The sequence below is a fragment of the Coregonus clupeaformis genome, chromosome 20 (assembly GCF_020615455.1).
Source record: "Coregonus clupeaformis isolate EN_2021a chromosome 20, ASM2061545v1, whole genome shotgun sequence".
Lineage (NCBI taxonomy): Eukaryota > Metazoa > Chordata > Actinopteri > Salmoniformes > Salmonidae > Coregonus > Coregonus clupeaformis.
The window spans coordinates 3,884,099-3,902,954 of NC_059211.1; the positions used below are offsets into that span (position 1 = coordinate 3,884,099).

An 18,856-nucleotide genomic window follows, 5' to 3' on the forward strand; every position below is an offset into this window, starting at 1 on the left:
GTTATCATGGTGATCATGATCACAATAACAGCCAGTGTTTGTTGTCGACCACAGGACAACTAGTCTTGCTGCAGGGACAGGGTTGGAGGAGTCAATTCCATTTCAACAACTAACTCCTATCAATTCAGGAATTGAATGGAAATGTCCCTATAAAATTAACTGAAAAATCCTAATTCAAAACTGAAACATTTCCATTCCTAAATAAACTTGAGTTAAACTTGAATTGAGCCCAAACCCTGCAGGTGCTTGCTATCAAACTCTACCCCCTCTTGTGTAAACGATGTGTGGTGCTTTCTGTAGGAAGGCACCTCAGCTCCAGCCAGCCACAACAACCCCCCCCCCACCCAGAGAGAAGCCATCTTAGCCTGAGTGCCAGTCTTGTTTGTGCCATCATGCCAACTCCTTGTCATTCACTGTCATACTAAACAGGTTTGGCTTGAAAATGACACCAATGGAGTTGGCAAAATGGCACAAACATATATGGGACCAGGTTAGGGCCACCTATCTCTGAGACAGCTTGTTCCTCAGCTCAGCCAAAAAGTCAAGAAAGATACATCAATATACAGCTACTTTTGAGAAAGACCAAATTATGTTCTATTTTCCTTTAAGCCTTCTTGATAGTTGTGGTGGCGGGGCGGTTTACAGAGGGATCAACAGTGATAGATCAAGGTTACGTCCCAAATGACACCCTATTGCCTATACTGTATGGCACACTACTTTTGATCAGGGCCCATTGGGCTCTGGTCAAAAGTAGTGCACTATGTAGGGAATAGGGTGTCATTTAGGACGCTAACTGAGGTAGACATGATTCAGCCTAGGGCTAACATGAATAGATCAGTTTGCATGGTTTACATGAGAGAAAACTGTTCTATATAATCCAGCTGTGTAGATATGTGGATATGTGGAAGCCTAGGTCCATTATTAGGAACACTAGACCTAGGTTGCAACTTGCACAACAGCTCGTTCATTGTGGTCACCATGGAAACGTATTGCACGTAAAGATGTGTGTGTTTGTGACACTGGAAAAAGACTTGTCTGACTCAGGCCTTGTGGAAGTGTGATCTAATGTGTAGGTGTATACAGTGACATTGTCCATGTGAATCCCTTAGTAAAATCCCTGTTTCAGTGTCTGGTACACTGTGTCTTGTCTCCTTCTGAATCCTCCTCAGCCTGCACCTGACACTTGTCTCTGTTACACACACACACACACACACACACACACAGGTATGCATGCATACACCTGATATTATGAGGACTGTTCTTTACCATTCATTGCGAACATACGACTTCCTACTCGGACTAATGTGTAACATAACCTGGAGGAACCAGTTAAAGGAGTTTATGCGGGATGAACGCCACCTTTGAGTGTGTGTATGTGTTAGTGTGTGTGTGAGAGAGAGAGAGAGAGAGAGAGAGAGAGAGAGAGAGAGAATGTATAGAGGTCTTGACCTTTAGATAATAGGCCCTCTGTATTAGTTACCTTTGTAAAAAGGACACACACACACACTGACAAACACAGATGTCATTGTGTCTGTGTCTGTGAGTGTCTTACCATATTTACAACAATGTCACAGCCACAAACAAGTGGATGTTCTGTGTCAGTGTGTAAGTTGCAACCTGCTGAAAGTCAAATGGACGTTTAGACAGTTGAAATGGACGTTTAGACAGTTGAAATTGACATTTAGACAGTTGAAACTGCCATTTAGACAGTTAAAATGGATGTTTAGACAGTTGAAATGGATGTTTAGACAGTCGAAACTGAAGTTTAGACAGTTAAAATGGACGTTTAGACAGTTGAAATGGACGTTTAGACAGTTAAAATTGACGTTTAGACAGTTGAAATTGATGTTTAGACAGTTGAAATTGATGTTTAGACAGTTGAAACTGATGTTTAGACAGTTAAAATGGACGTTTGTACAGTTAAAGTTGACATTTACACAGTTAGAATGGCGTTACAATGGACGTTTAGATAGTTAAAATGGAGTTAAGGCTATAGCTATAGAAAACGACTAGCCTATAGGCTATAGAGAGGGGGGGGAAACAATTGAGCCATTTGTGCAACAGGTGGATGAGGGATTACAGGGTTACATAAAATTACAGATATCATTCATCATCTAAGATCAGACAATTCTGATTACACAACATCATAGGCCTGCTGCTGTGAAGCTGACAGAAAATCCCCATATCCCAAACGGCACCCTACAGATAATGAAGACTGAAGAAGATACAGGACCAAATGTGATGAACTGTAGACGATCAGTAGATAGGCTACAGCGGAGGAAAGCTTTTAGTTTGAAATTCCTTTTTGGCCTTCAACAACCTCACACATAGACACACACAAACACAGGCACACACACACACACACACACACACACACTTTCAATAGTCTAAACCTCTCTGTCTCATTTTTAACAACTACCCACCTGGACTATGACTATTGTTATCAACAGAATAAATGGCCTTGGTGTCCCATAGTTACCGTGTTCCACAGTTCTGGCCACAGAGATGGAATCAGAACACAGACCTATACACTCTAGAATATATATGGTTCAGACAGGCTCGTTCAGTGATTGGATTAAAATGTCTGTGATCATTCTCTGTCAGCTGCGTTGCTCTCTCCGTTGCATATGGAATGTGTCATATACTGTGGCCTATATCTGGGAGAGGACATACCGTACACACAAGAACGTGTACACACTCGCTCTCGCTTTCTCTCAATGTGTCTCTCACATACACACACACGCACGTACGCATGGACACACACACGGACGTACACACCCTCTCGCTCACAAACAAACGCACACTCGCATTTTCTGTCTCTCTCTCTCGCCACATTTTCATTTTAGTCATTTAGCAGACGCTCTTATCCAGAGTGACTTACAGTTGGTGAGTGCATACACTTTTTCATACTGCCCGCCGTGGGAAACGAACCCACAATCCTGGCGTTGCAAGCGCCATGCTCTACCAACTGAGCTACACTAAGCTGTTGTATTATTCATGGTAATGTAACTTGACGTCCTGCGCACACACAGGCAAGTGGAAACCTACTTTTGTGTAACATTAAGATTTAAGAATAGAAAATTAACATATGTTTACTTTCTGTAGGCCTAGGCTCCTTATAAGTGTGATATAGGCCTGCATGTAGCAGAGTTGGATAGCTAGGCTAGCCACTCTTTTTCCATTACATTTTAATAGGAATCTGACCTATATTCTCGGATTTCATGTAATTATCTGCCTATAGAGCGGCGCGGCAGGAAGCAGGCTAGAGCCCCCGGTACAGTAAGTAGTCGTGCGGTTCACCCGGTTCAGGCCCTCATTCTTCACCGTGTCCTAAAGATGGGTCACATGAACCCGCCCCAGCTCTGACGTTGCGTTTCGTCGATCCCCCAGCCAGCCATATCCGTTTTCACTAGGCAAGTTCGTTTTGCATGGCCCGGTGCCTCGGGTGAGTGAAGATGTCACTTAAGGACCAATGGAGTAGTCTAAAATAAACAAACTCCTGCAACCGGGACACCGGGCCTTCCAAAACGAACTCGCCCACTAGAATTGAGCGCTGCGGTGAACTCGTATGCCCTCGTGCACCGAGAGCCTGTGTTTACCCGTCGACACAGTTTCCATTTTGCATCAGGAGTTTTTCTCCGTTGCTCCGCGAGCGGAGCGCGCGTGTGTCGGTCATTTCGCTTTTAAGGGGAGGCCATGTCAAATGTAACCGAGTGTGTATTCTATCCTATCCATTAACATGTATACACAATAACAAAACATATAACGTCCTCGGAACAATGCCCACGCCCCCTCTCCCCGCCAAAAAGCGGATGAGAAAACTAAAGTGTTATCATTCCACCGAAAAATTGAAAGTAGGCTACCAGTGTGCTCTTTTTTAATTGTGAGTCATACGGGCGACACCATGTGATGCGTAAGGGGGTTAGACAGCTCCGTGGAGATGTGTAAGTTATTTATGAGCTTCTAGAAAATAGAATTAGGTTTATCCAGGCATGATGGAGGCAATAATTCAATATCTTTTCATTGTGTCTGGTCTCATTTCGAAATCTGTTCTGTTTTGGATCAGACATTATCCTGTACAGCCTTGATGTCCCCGTTTGATCAACTATGGACTAGCTCGACACCAGCTGTTTGAAACTAACTTCCTTTATGTGAGGATAAATAATGAGTTTGCTGTATTATCACTGTCGCCGTATTATCACACTTGGATTTACGTAATAATCTTTGGAGCGGTTAAGGCTCAAGGCAGAAATTTTACACTGGTGTGGGTTGGTAACCTTGTAGCCTACTTGTCTGGAGAGGATTCTTTCAAGGGGACACGAACGAAACCTAATAAGGTACAGCTATGTAGCTAGTCACCTCACTTTAGCTTTGTAATTTACTGAAGTTGGTAGTTATCCCCTCTTGGCCTTACATCGTAGTTCAGCTAAGTATTTGCGCTATTATTTTGTTAAATGATTTTTAGGAGAACCGATACAGAGTATATTTGGGGAGGAGGGTTCAACTGCATCTTGAGAGCGGTGCATGCTATTCGATCTCCTGAAAACCCTTTCAACTTTGGCTGTAGGCTACTGTCACTATCTGTCATATTCGAGTCGGTTAGGCTACTGTAGCCTGCACAGTCAGGTGGAGGAAATGACAAGAGGGGAAACGAGGTAACTTCTTTTATATCGAAATATTTTACTCGCAACATATTCGTTTTTTTTGGTCATGGCTATAAAGTATGTAGACTGTAATTTAGGCTACATTGTTGCGTGCGAAGCCACTCCACACGCTATCTAAATCTGGCTTTTTGTGCGGTATTAAAAATTAATAATGGACATCCGGCGTTGCATGGTGCCAGCTGCGCCCCAAATTTATTTTTGTGGATGGTGTGCGGTGCGCGAGAATATTGGGATTATCATTGTCTGTAAAATCGAGTTTTATCAGATTGATCCGGTATGTTGGAGATTTTATAAACATTTTAAACATTGTTGGCGATGTGAGATGCCTTGCTTGAGCGCAGCCATCGGGTTTTGAGGGTCGTGTGATCGTGTGCTCTCCCTCACTCGCTCTCATGCCATGCGGGACACTGCTGTCTGCCATAGCACCCTCCTCTCTCTAGACGGTTCTTTATCTTTGTTGTTGTGCGGTGATTATCCAGCGGTGCAGTCAGACCAGACCACGGTGAGACCAAGACGCTGCCCCAAGTTCACATGTTGGGGGTTATTATGATGGGGTTTATCGTTAGGATGAGGTGATGAGAACGAAATAGGTTAGTTTGTTTATCTTTCATTCAGGGGTAAATAAACAAGGGAAGAGAAAGAAAGAGAGAGAGGGGGCGAAAGCTGGGGCATCAGTTAGTCCTAAAACAAACCTTATCATCAAAAGTATTCCAGTAATATCCTTTAAGATGGGAAAAGAACATTATAAATTAAATTATTTCCCCAGACAAATAGACAGTGCGTGCGTCGGACATAATTTGGCAAATTGGCTTTCCAGACAGTCTCACTGATCCGGCTGGCCAACCGTCTCCTCTCGTGGCACTGTAGGCTACTCGGTGCACGCGAGTCGCTCGGTTCCACGCTGACATCACGAGCTGTCTGGACTAGAAGGTGCACTTTTTTGACACTTTTATTAAATGCGTAAATGTCTAACCTACTTATTATTCACGCTTTTTGTTTAGTCTATATAACGTGTTATGCAACCTATAGAGTGGCATGTAGAGAGTATTATGTTATTAGTAGCCTACTAATGGTAGGCTATAGAGAGCTTTTGTCTAAAGTGCATAGCATATGTGTGTGGTCCAGTTATTGTAGGCCTATAGCGTACAGGCTATGTGGCTTGTTCCAATATGTCACTCTGCCTTTTGACCTATATTATTCTCCAGGCCTCCGAGACATTAAATACGTGTAAAATCACACCAAGGTCGTATATGTTGTTGCTATAGTGATATGGTGTAGCCTATATTCTGTTCAGGGTCGGCCAAGGTCGGGTGTAGACTAGTCCACCATTCAGTAACCACCCTGATCGGGTATTTCCACGCACACAATACAATATGTTGTTTACGTTGCGGCATTGTCTCATAGACAGTTATATAGGCTAAATTAGGCCTAATACATAACCTATTAATAACTTCAAGGGAATGGCTGGGAACCTTGATAATAATAATAATAACTTATCATCAAGCCCTTAATTAGGTGAATTAGGTGAGCTACTTCAGGGCTACAACAAAAATCGTGACATGTCGTGGGTTCCAGAGGATAGGTTTGAAAACCACTGCCCTAAGCTGTAGTGTTATTTTGTAGCCTATAGCCTACTGGTCTTGTCCTCTTGGGGTTGTGTCCCACATGGCATCATATTCCCTGTGTAGTGCACTTCATTTGACCAGGGCCAATAGGGCCCATAACCTTTTAATAGCTTCAAGGAGATGGGAACCTTGATAATAACCTTACCTGATCCCTATACAGTGTTATTTATTTATAGTAGCCTACTGGGGTATCTTATTCAGTATGGTCTAAAAGCCTAAACTGATCCTAAGTCAGCACTCCTACTGTGAGACGCTTTATGAATACAGGCCCTGGTGTTGTCTTCATTTGTGACCCACCACCTGGACAAATCTTATGTAGCAAATTTTGATATATATATATATATATATATTTTTTTACATTGGATAAAAGTAGAGACTCAGAGTTAGAACATTTTATATTATACACTGCAGTTGAGGAACAATGGGAAAGTAATTCTGCTTTGGAAGTTGAACAATTTCTAATCCCACTTTTGAGAAATTGGCTCTTGAATATTTTGGTACACCTACTGGAGAGCTCTTCTTTGTCTACACCCATTCAGCATCGTTCACACCCTCTAAAGCCTTAGCCCTACCCATCTCTTTAAGGATTCACATGTGAGGCCATGTGCTAAACAGAGTGAGTAGTGTAGTAAACAACCAAAGATTTCAAGACTGAATGTGGAAAAAGTAGCAGCCTACAATAAGGAAAAACTCCAGGTAAAAATACACTTTATCTAGTCCTTGACCTATATCCTAATCAGACTTTGGTGCAGGTCATGTTGTTCTTCACATTACCATCTCTGGTAAACACACACTATATCAAATCAAATCTAAGTTTATTTGTCACATGCACAGGATACAGAATGTGTAAACGGTACAGTGAAATGGTTACTTGCATATTTGCATAGTAGCAATATCAAAAACAGAACGTTTTTTATAATTATTCCCCAGACACACTTGTCTAAATTGATGGGTCATGTGAAAGAAATGCTATACCCACCCCCCAGCCACATCTAGCTAAGTGGATGAGTCACTATTGTCTAGACATGTACACGTGTTCATGAAATACAATAGATGGCCGTAATGACCCCCAGATACACCTGGTTAACTTGATGGGTCATGTAATCATCTGGCGTGGAGTCTTTTGTTTAGACATGTAGCTAGCTAGCTAAACAATGAACCGGCATAATCCCAACTCATACTACTACCACCAATACAAACTGATTGTCATAGCTGTAGTATGAATCTGCAGGTAGCTAAAGCTAACCAACTAGGTTCAATGTTAGCTAGCTAACGTTAGGCTATAACTAGCAATGCAAATGGTTTTCTGATTCTAATAATATTACTACATAGATCATACACGTAACGTTAGCTAGCAAGCCAGCAAGCTAACGCTCGCTAGCTAGCTAACAGTACGCTTTAACTTGCAATGAAAATTACTTTCTGACCAAATTAGAAACGTATAATATCTGAAAATGTAGCTAGACTCTTACCTGTATACATGGATGAATGCTTCACGGCAGACTGGAACCTTTTAACACCGTTTTGTTTGTAGCTACATCTTGTTTGGCCAGCGTTGTGTCAAGTCACTCAGTTCACACTGACCGTGGCGTGTGCAGAAAGTAGCCCATCACAACTTTTTCAACTGATCTGCAGATAGCGCCTGCTAAATCCAGGGCATCAATGTTGTTGAGAAAAGTAGCAAAACGTTTGTAGTTCTCGATAGGTAACGTTATATCTTTCAAAAAATCTGCGGTACAAAGGATTATCAACACATACTGAGCAGCTCACGTTATAAACAGAAGCATTTAAAATTTTATTTATTTATTTCACCTTTATTTAACCAGGTAAACCAGTTGAGAACAAGTTCTCATTTACAACTGCGACCTGGCCAAGATAAAGCAAAGCAGTGCGATAAAAACAACAACACAGAGTTACATATGGGGTAAAACAAAACAAAGTCAAAAATACAACAGAAATACATATAATATACAGTGTGCAAATTTAGCAAGTTATGGAGGTAAGGCAATAAAATAGGCTATAGTGCAAAATAATTACAATTAGTATTAACACTGGAATGATAGATGTGCAAGAGATGATGTGCAAATAGAGATACTGGGGTACAAATGAGCAAAATAAATAACAATATAGGGATGAGGTAGTTGGGCGGGCTAATTTCAGATGGGCTGTGTACAGGTGCAGTGATCGGTAAGGTGCTCTGACAACTGATGCTTAAAGTTAGTGAGGGAGATAAGTGTCTCCAGCTTCAGAGATTTTTGCAATTTGTTCCAGTCATTGGCAGCAGAGAACTGGAAGGAATTGCGGCCAAAGGAGGTGTTGGCTTTGGGGGTGACCAGTGAGATATACCCGCTGGAGCGCAGACTACGGGTGGGTGTTGCTATGGTGACCAATGAGCTAAGATAAGGCGGGGATTTGCCTAGCAGTGATTTATAGATGGCCTGGAGCCAGTGGGTTTGGCGACGAATATGTAGTGAGGACCAGCCAACAAGAGCGTACAGGTCACAGTGGTGGGTATTATATGGGGCTTTGGAGACAAAACGGATGGCACTGTGATAGACAACATCCAATTTGCTGAGTAGAGTGTTGGAGGCTATTTTGTAAATGACATCGCCGAAGTCAAGGATCGGTAGGATAGTCAGTTTTACGAGGGCATGTTTGGCAGCATGAGTGAAGGAGGCTTTGTTGCGAAATAGGAAACCGATTCTAGATTTAACTTTGGATTGGAGATTCTTAATGTGAGTCTGGAAGGAGAGTTTACAGTCTAACCAGACACCTAGATATTTGTAGTTGTCCACATACTCTAGGTCAGACCCGTCGAGAGTAGTGATTCTAGTCGGGTGGGCGGGTGCAAGCAGCGTTCGGTTGAAGAGCATGCATTTAGTTTTACTAGTGTTTAAGAGCAGTTGGAGGCTACTGAAGGAGTGTTGTATGGAATTGAAGCTCGTTTGGAGGTTTGTTAACACAGTGTCCAATGAAGGGCCAGATGTATACAAAAGCATGCTACATGGCAGACCAATCCAAACTCATCTCCCGGCATGTCCAGCCCATCCATTATCTCAGCCAATCATGGCTAGCGGGAAGGTTCCTGTCTTTTTCCGTGGCTAAACCAATTTTACTTGTATTTACCGATGGAATACACGTTTGTTATTAAGGCACATGAAAGTTCACATGTTCCAGAATGCATTTCTGCCCCCAAAATGTATTTTAATCATCATTTAAAAAAGAAGTTCAAATGCCTCTCCTGTGAAGTAGTGTCATGCGACATACGGCTAGCTTCCTGAAACGGGTCACATTAGACTGGGTCATTAGAGTGTCCTTCTGGTCGTTTCATGTACTGCTGTTGTTTTACGGATATAGGTTTAAGTAGCCTCTAGGCACTAGACACGGATCTAATGTCAGTTTTTAGTTCCCACCTCTTCATGTTGAAGGTTAGGGTCTTGGGGAAGGTAAACTGATCCTATATCTGTCCCTAAGGGGCAACGTCTACCTGGAGCGTTGTTTCAGAAATAGGATAAATTGTCCCCTTGACACTGATCTAAGGTCAGTTTTAAGTTTACCCTCTCTCATCAACCCTCATTAGGGCTCTGGGGTGAAGTTTTCCCATAGGTACCGATCTAGGATCAGCTTCCTCTCCCCCAATCTTAACCATTAGTGGGGGGGATCGGCATTTAGGGGAAATTTAAACTGATCCTAGGTGTGTCCCTAAGGGGACACACCTACCCGGTTTGGGTTTTAAGTTAGATGCTGAACTGATCCTAGATCTATCCCTATGGGACCCTATGGGAGCCTCAGGGTGCGTCCCAAATGGCACCCTATTCCCTATGTAGTACACTACTTTTGAACATGCCCTATGGGCCCTGGTCGAAAGTAGTGCTTTGTATAGGTGATAGGGTGCCAGTGTCCAGGCTGGAATGTCTCAGTAAGGCTGTGCTTATGACCTGGTTGGCTCGCACCAGTGGCCTTTGGACTCAGTCTAAGTTATATCAACACTCCATAAATGATTGATAGATTGTTGTTTTTATATCCAGACTACTGTGGTAGGCTATAGGCGCTTATGCATTGCAGCGTAGGTATTCGGTTTGACATTTGAGTAATTTTAGTCATTTAGCAGACGTTCATATCCAGAGCAGTTTACAGTTAGGATTAGGATTAGTATTAGGCAGGAACCACACTATACTTTTATATCTAGGGCAGTGGTTCTCAAACCTCTCCCCGGGGAACCTCATACGTTTTACAATTCTGTTGTAGCCCTGAACTAGATCACCTGATTCAAGTAGTCAAAGGTTTGATGGTTAGTTGACAAGTTGAATCAGGTGTGCTAGCTCTGAAATAGATCAAATACTTGGAACGGCTTGGAGGTCCCTGAGGAGATCTTTTGAGATCCACTAATCTATGGTACTGTATAACGTTTCTAGGCTACAGTACAGGCAGTTAATTACCCCATGAAGCCTAGTAGGCAGCTAGCCAAAACACATGCGTTGTTTTAATATCCAGGCTACTATAGCAATGGCGCCCTATTCCCTATATAGTGCAATACTTTTGACCAGGGCCCATATATGGAGCGATTTCAGTGGCAACAGAAATTCTATTTGAATTCCATCATTTAGAATTTGTATCAGTATATTGAATTTGAATTGAATATTCTTGAATTTGTAATGCACAAATTGAACCATTGAATTCACGAATTGAACTCATCCCTATGGGCTTTAGCTAAGTGGGATAACCCAGTCTTGTGACATGCAGTAGACCCGGTTCGCACCCAGTCAGTCACAAGAGCAAGATGAAATAGGGAGTGGGAAAGCTATCCTTAGAATAACTATGACAAGGCTATTCAATTATATTCTTATGGGGCCAAATTTCAGTTGTTGTCACACTCCCTGCTAACGTGTCCTGCGCGGCCTGTGATCACCATAGAAGTGAACAGAAGTCCATGTTCCAGAGAGTCTTAGCTTTCAGAAATGGGGTCATAATAGCTTATAGCCCAAACCGTTCAAACGCTAGAGCCAAGTTCATAGGAAGAAAATACATTCAACATGTCACATTGGCTTCAGAAAACAGCCAGAAACCCCTCCGTTCATACCACTACCTTCTGTTTACCACAGAGAGCGTTTGATTCTATCTGTTCTCCTCTACCTTTCCTGGCTGGCAAAGTACCGGGATGGTGTCTCTGGTTTTGAATCTGAATTTAGAGAACTGAATTTGAAAACGTAATCTGAATGCGTCTAAGAAGTTGAATGGTAATTCTGAATTTATAGTTTGTAAACCTGATACACAGACAACCAATGCAATATCTACCATATTGAAACTGAATATATAAATATTGCATTTGAATATTCAAATACCTAGAAATTGAATTTTAAAATTGAATGCAATATTCATTCATTTCAGTTTCAAATAATTAAATACAAGTTAAATGCATTCATTCAATTATTCAATTTGAGCATTACAAATGAAATAATATCTAATTCAACTACAATATCTATTGAATTCAAATACAGTTTCTTTTGGAACTGAAATCGCTCCATAGTGATCGGCCACTAAATAGGGAATAGGGTGTATTTGGGACGCAGACTAACAGTACGCGGCATCGGCAGTAACCACAACACATTTGGGATGCAGACTAACAGTACGCGGCATCGGCAGTAACCACAACACATTTGGGATGCAGACTGACAGTACGCGGCATCGGCAGTCACCACAACACATTTGGGATGCAGACTAACAGTACACAGCATCGGCAGTCACCACAACACATTTGGGATGCAGACTAACAGTACACAGCATCGGCAGTAACCACAACACATTTGGGATGCAGACTAACAGTACGCGGCATCGGCAGTAACCACAACACATTTGGGACGCAGACTAACAGTACGCGGCATCGGCAGTCACCACAACACATTTGGGATGCAGACTAACAGTACGCGGCATCGGCAGTAACCACAACACATTTGGGATGCAGACTAACAGTACGCGGCATCGGCAGTAACCACAACACATTTGGGATGCAGACTAACAGTACGCGGCATCGGCAGTAACTACAACACATTTGGGATGCAGACTAACAGTACGCGGCATCGGCAGTAACCACAACACATTTGGGATGCAGACTAACAGTACGCGGCATCGGCAGTAACCACAACACATTTGGGATGCAGACTAACAGTACGCGGCATCGGCAGTAACCACAACACATTTGGGACGCAGACTAACAGTACGCGGCATCGGCAGTAACCACAACACATTTGGGATGCAGACTAACAGTACGCGGCATCGGCAGTAACCACAACACATTTGGGATGCAGACTAACAGTACGCGGCATCGGCAGTAACCACAACACATTTGGGATGCAGACTAACAGTACGCGGCATCGGCAGTAACTACAACACATTTGGGATGCAGACTAACAGTACGCGGCATCGGCAGTAACCACAACACATTTGAGGTACAGCGACAGTAGGTTAAATGGAGACACTGCATGAACCACATCGTGTCAATAGTACAGGGGTCATGGGGGAGGTGAAACGGCCTCGGTGACTCTGGATTGGCTAATGGCTACAGAACATATATGATGTCAACACATCAGAATCTTCCACAGCTGTAGCCTGTCTTAGTTTCCACACACACACACACACACACTTTGTTTCCTCATTCCTTCGTGTGTCTGTGTGTGTGTGTGTGTGTGTGTGTGTGTGTGGAAACTTAGGTCAGTTTAGCAGCAGTGTAGCATGATGTTGTTGTTGTTAAACATATCTAAGGTCAGTGGTGACCTGTGTTGCGGTCAGGGTGGACTGATCCTTGATCTGTTCTTATAGCTGCTATATCACTAACACCTCTGATTATTATCCTGTCTGTCTGTGCCACTTCAGGAAAATGTGGCGCCGGACATTTGACCGGTAGCATTTTCATTTACCGAACATTTGAGAAATGTACCGGGCCCATATGTATTGGGTCAGGGCGTCTACCCACGGTGCTCAGCATGACAGAAATCACATTTAGATTATGGTAATTAATTTGAACAGAGCATGCAACTCGAGGATGCAATGGCGCTCATCCTTCTTACCAAATTCTGATGCACACTTTGAAGATGTTAGAATAACTGTCCACATTTACTTTTCCTCAGCCCACAAGACGAGTAACGAACAGCAAAATCACTAGCCTATGTCAATCTACTATCCCCCATAGTAGAAAAGTGAAACTATTCCATTGGTCAGCTTGTCGAGAAAGAAATAGCCTATTCCAAACAGACTCTGGGACAGTTGTGGGAAGATAGATCCCAAATTCATACAACCAGTAGGCCTAGGCTACATCAAAATAAACTTCAAAAAGCAATGAGGCTGATGCAACAGATCAACATGTTTAGCTTGTTGATAAAGGGCAATATGGAAGTCTTTATAAAATAATTGCCTCCACATTTGTATGGTCGGATTTTGATCAGGCTACTTTGAAGCAAGGTAAGACATGCCTCATAATATGAAGTAAATCTTTCAGGTTTCAAACAAATAAGAATATGTTTTCAAAATGCATTCTACCTCCAGCTCATTGCAAAGTGGCGTGACGCTCTGAAGCCTGCCTATCGTTGCCTATGCACTTGAATGGTGAATGGGAAGCGGGCTTCAATTACCAGTTGAGAAATAAAAATAGTAGCTCTTTTTAATCGTGGTAATCAAAACTGTTTTTAACACACACTGATTGTCATAGCTGTAGTATGACAATCAGTTTGAGATACTGTAGCAGCAACTCTCTCGCTGTCTGACAGGTTTTCAGCTCTAGGTTCTGTATCTGTTTCTGTATCTGTTTGCTGTGCGCGTGTGATAAAATAGTGACAATTTAATTCCACTAAATTATGCAAATTAACCTATAGACCGATAAGCATGACCGGTCAAATGTATTTCCAACGACTGGTATTTCCATTAATGAATAGGCGGAATAAAAAAAATATATATATCAGGTTTTCCGTTTTTTTATCATCCAAAAGCCGGCTATTATCGGCTAACGGAAACCCTGGTGTGTATGTTCATTCATTCTATACATTCCATTCTGTTGTTTTATACATTCCATGGTATCTGTTCTTAGTGGAGCGCTGTGGGACAGGAGTCACCTAAGCCTTATGGGTGGATCCCAATAGTCTAAAATGGCTCCCTATAAATCTTATCTATATCAGGAACGCTTTATAAAACTATATGGGTCACCTATAAGGACATAGCCACACTCTAGAGGCGGATCTCAGTAGTCATAAAATATCTACATGCCTCCCTCTCCTCTATACCAGGGCCATATATTGGCATATAGATATATATTAATGGCTGTGCTCTTTACATTGCATCGTATCTATCTATATTTGGAGTGCTGTGTGAGCGTTAAAAGGAGTCACCTAAGGACATAAGCCATACGCTCTATCGGTGGGTCTCCATAGTCTTCACCCTGTCTCCTCTCCTTCTTCTGGTCTGATCTGAAAACACAGCATTTGTCAAAGTGAAGTAAATCAATGTAAAATGTGTAAAATCCAATCAGGTGTCTGCTGCATTCCCCAGGGGTGTATTCACTAGGAACCAAACTGAAGAAAACAGAAGCAAACAGGGAGGGACTTAATTTGTCCAATAGAAACTCAATTTTTTGTCGCAAAACCTTTTCCGTTGCAAAATGTCTTGCTACGGTGTGGACTAACGAATACATCCCAGGTTGTTTGATTGTTTGCAGGAAAGGAGACGAGGAGAGGAAGCCTCTTTAGACTATTGAGATCCACCCATAGGGCCAGTTTCCCAGACACAGAGGCTCCATAGAGAATGCTTTTTAGTCCAGAACTAGTCTTAATGAATCTATGTCTGGCTTATGTGTCCTTAGGTGACTTCTCTCATATATCTTGTTTAGACTATTGAAACCCACCCACCCCCCCCTATACCTGTCTCCTCTCCCCCTTTAGCGGTCCCAACAGTAAGCAGCGAGCACCGCGTCATGTGATGTGAAGTGTGTCTGTCGACCCTAAAGCTTTGACCTCTCGCCCCTGACCCCGTGAGGTCACAGATGGTCCATATCTGGCCCGACCCGACCCAGGAGACGCCGTCTTCCTCCTCCTCCTCCTCCCTCCATCCTGAACCTCAACAACAGTCAGTGAGCAGTGTGTTGTTGGTGTGTGTGTTGTGTTGCGGCTGAACGCTCCAGCGGCACCCTGACCACCTCCTAACACCACCCACCACCTTGGGCATGCCTCAGGTACACCACTGTCTCTGTATATTCTGTGCGGTACTAAGAGTCGTTTTTTAGCTGTTTTATTTGAATGAATGTGATAAAATTGCTTTCCAACTTGAATATTGATATTAATTGACTGTCTAAATACCTTGTCTGGTAATAATACATGTACAACAGAGATTGTGATTTTGATACTGATTACAGACAAGATATTTAGACAGAATTTCTATTCTGTTTGTAATGATGCTAGCTAATGATGGTAGCTAATGATGGTAGCTAATGATGCTAGCTATTGATGCTAGCTATTGATGCTAGCTAATGATGGTAGCTCAGCAGAATAAATAATGTGTGTGTGTCCTATAGCCGGGCATGAATGGGATGGAGCCTGCGTTTGGCGAGGCGTATGGGAGCCGTGGCTGTCTCCTCAGCCCCTACCCCCTGGCTGTTTCCCCCCTAGGGGGCAGGACCGAGTATGACCAGGTAACTAACTCACTTTTATTGCTTCTAAGGTACAGGTGTCTGACATATTAACATGTCTTTATTATGTGTCTGTCTTGTCTTGTTCTTGTCATCTGTTCTACTACCACACTACCTGGACTACATGTTTATTACACTGTCTATTACACTGATAGAACATAGTAATAACATGGTAATAACAGTATTAACAGACATACCTGTTGCTTATTATGGTGATGTCACCACAGAGCTGTAATGAACTAGAATCTATTTCTATGGCTATAACATAGATCAATGTAAAGTAAAGGCACATTCTAACCATTCAACAATGAACAATGCTCTTCTCTCTCGCTTTTATCACTCTCCTGCATCTCCTCTTTCTTCCCCCCCACTCCCTCCCTCCCCACCCCCCTCCCTCCCTCCCTCCCTCCCTCCCTCCCTCCCTCCCCTCCTCCCCACCCCTCTCTCCCTCCCCTCCTCCCCTCTCCTCGTCCCCACCCCTCCCCTCTCCTTACCTCCTACCCCTCCCTCAGAGCGTGCTACTGATGCTGGGCTCTCCAGCGACGCCGCGGAAACGGCCCTTCGAGTTGCTAAGCGACCTGGTGGACGACGGGGGCTTCGGCGAGGAGCTGCACGTGGAGCGCTGGGATGTGTCGGCGCTGGATGACATCACGCGGTACACAAAACTGGGCCTCGGGGGGGAGCTGGCGAGCACCGAGGACGCCGTGCTGATGGGCCGTTGGAGCGGGACCCGGGAGGAAGAGGAGGAGGAGGAGGGGAGGAAGAGGAGGGCTCAGCAGCAGACATCACATGTAACCACGATGATGGTAACGCATCTCCACGGAAACGGAATCACGATGACCCCCGATCCCTGTCTAGGCCACGCCCAGAGAGGCAGGGTGGTCAGAGAGGAGGCGGGGCTGGATGTTACCATGGCGATGGAAAGGGTGACAGGAAAAGGAGGAGGACAGGATGGGGGGGTGAGGGTTCCTACGGTGGAGGTGTACCAGGTGGCAGAGGAGGAGGAGGTCGCTGCAGCTGCGTTGGCGGCGGCGAGGGCGGAGGTCATTGCCGCGGTGACGGAGACGTCTGGGATTCTTCCGGGGGGGTCGGTGTTGGAACACAACTACTCTCTGACCCAGGGGGGGGATAGACCCTCGCCCTCCAGCCCCAGCTCTGAGACAGAGACAGAGGAGGAGGAGGGGCAGGAGGAGGGAGAGGAGGAGAGGGAAGAGCAAGAGGAGGTATTGGTGGAGGAGGAGGAGGAAGAGGAGGAGGAAGAAGAGGAGGAAGAGGAGGAGGAAGGGGAGGATGGAGCAGGGGATGAGACTACAGTGGAAGCAGAACTGTCCAGCTCGTCAGAAACAGAATTTGGTGAGTTCTGGATTCTGTAGTTCTGGATTCTGTAGTTCTGGATTTTGTAGTTCTGGAGTTTATGATGTTATCTGGAATGTCTTTGATATGACCTATTCAGTCATAGCTGTCACATTTTCTACTCTATTTTCTTCTGCATATTTCCAGTCATTCCTGCAAATGTCAAACGTTTTGGTTGAGCCAATCTCAGCCATTTGATATCAGACAAGGCAGACTAACTGATATGTCTGGCACACTCCATGAAACATCACTCTGCCTTGTTGACTGGTGTGTGTGTGTCTGGTGGAGTGTGTGTGTCTGGAAGAGTGTGTGTGTGGTGGAGTGTGTGTGTGGTGGAGTGTGTGTGTGGTGGAGTGTGTGTGTCTGGCAGAGTGTGTGTGTCTGGTGGAGTGTGTGTGTCTGGAAGAGTGTGTGTGTGGTGGAGTGTGTGTGTGGTGGAGTGTGTGTGTGTGTGTCTGGCAGAGTGTGTGTGTCTGGCGGAGTGTGTGTGTGTGTGTCTGGCAGAGTGTGTGTGTCTGGTGGAGTGTGTGTGTGTGTGTGTGTGTGTGTGTGTCTGGCAGAGTGTGTGTGTGGTGGAGTGTGTGTATGTGTGTCTGGCAGAGTGTGTGAGTCTGGCGGAGTGTGTGTGTGTGTGTGTGTCTGGCGGAGTGTGTGTGTGGTGGAGTGTGTGTGTGTGTGTCTGGCAGAGTGTGTGTCTGGCGGAGTGTGTGTGTGTGTGTGTGTGTGTCTGGCGGAGTGTGTGTGTGTGTGTCTGGCAGAGTGTGTGTGTCGGTGGAGTGTGTGTGTGTGTCTGGCGGAGTGTGTGTGTGTCTGGCAGAGTGTGTGTGTGTGTGTCTGGCAGAGTGTGTGTGTGTGTGGTGGAGTGTGTGTGTGTGTGTCTGGCTCACAGGAGGTTGGTGGCACCTTAATTGGGGAGGACGGGCTGGAGGTAAAGGCTGGAGTGGAATCGGTGGAATGGTATCAAATGCATCAAATAAATGGTTTCCTGGTGTTTGATGTCTTTCCATTTGCTCTGTTCCAGCCATTATTATGAGCCGTTCTCCCCTCAGCAGCCTCCACTGGTCTGGCTGTGTATGTGAGAGCGAGAGTGAGCGGTATGTGTGCGTGCTCTCTGGTGTGTGTGTCTATGTTCGGTGGTGTATGTGTGTGTGTGTGGCTGTGATATTTCCTCTATAACTCAAGGTGGTTGAGACAGACTGGATGGCCCTGGTCCCCCCCCCATACACACCACTGTAACATCCAGTAGCTACATAACCAAGCAGTGAGAGTCAGACAGCCTCTAGTTGAAGCCCAGTTTACAGGGAACAGGGACAAGTGCTGACTGGAGGAATGTTGAGAGCACTGGAGTGGATTATGTGTTGGGAAAGAACCTGCTGCATATGCAGATCTTCTTATTTGTTTGTGCGTGTGTGCGTGTGCGTGTGTGTGTGTGCATGTGTGTGTGTGTGTGTGCGTGTGTGTGTGTGTGCGTGTGATTTTTTATAGAGGGGCATTTAGTTGTGTGCGCATATGTTAACGTATTTTTCTATTCGGTGCGGCGGGGGGTG

At 44.3% G+C, this 18,856-nt stretch overlaps 1 protein-coding gene across 1 annotated transcript in view; it reads left to right on the plus strand.

Annotated features, from left to right (window-relative positions):
* The first annotated feature begins 4,001 nt into the window (after positions 1–4,001).
* Positions 4,002–18,856, plus strand: part of LOC121532565 (CREB3 regulatory factor) — a 28,452-nt gene continuing 13,597 nt past the window's right edge. The window contains exons 1-4 of the mRNA XM_045205741.1: positions 4,002–4,337; positions 15,214–15,503; positions 15,843–15,959; positions 16,469–17,309. Of these exons, the coding sequence (XP_045061676.1) occupies positions 15,495–15,503; positions 15,843–15,959; positions 16,469–17,309 (967 nt within the window). The 5' untranslated portion in view covers positions 4,002–4,337; positions 15,214–15,494. The remainder of the gene's footprint in view (positions 4,338–15,213; positions 15,504–15,842; positions 15,960–16,468; positions 17,310–18,856) is intronic.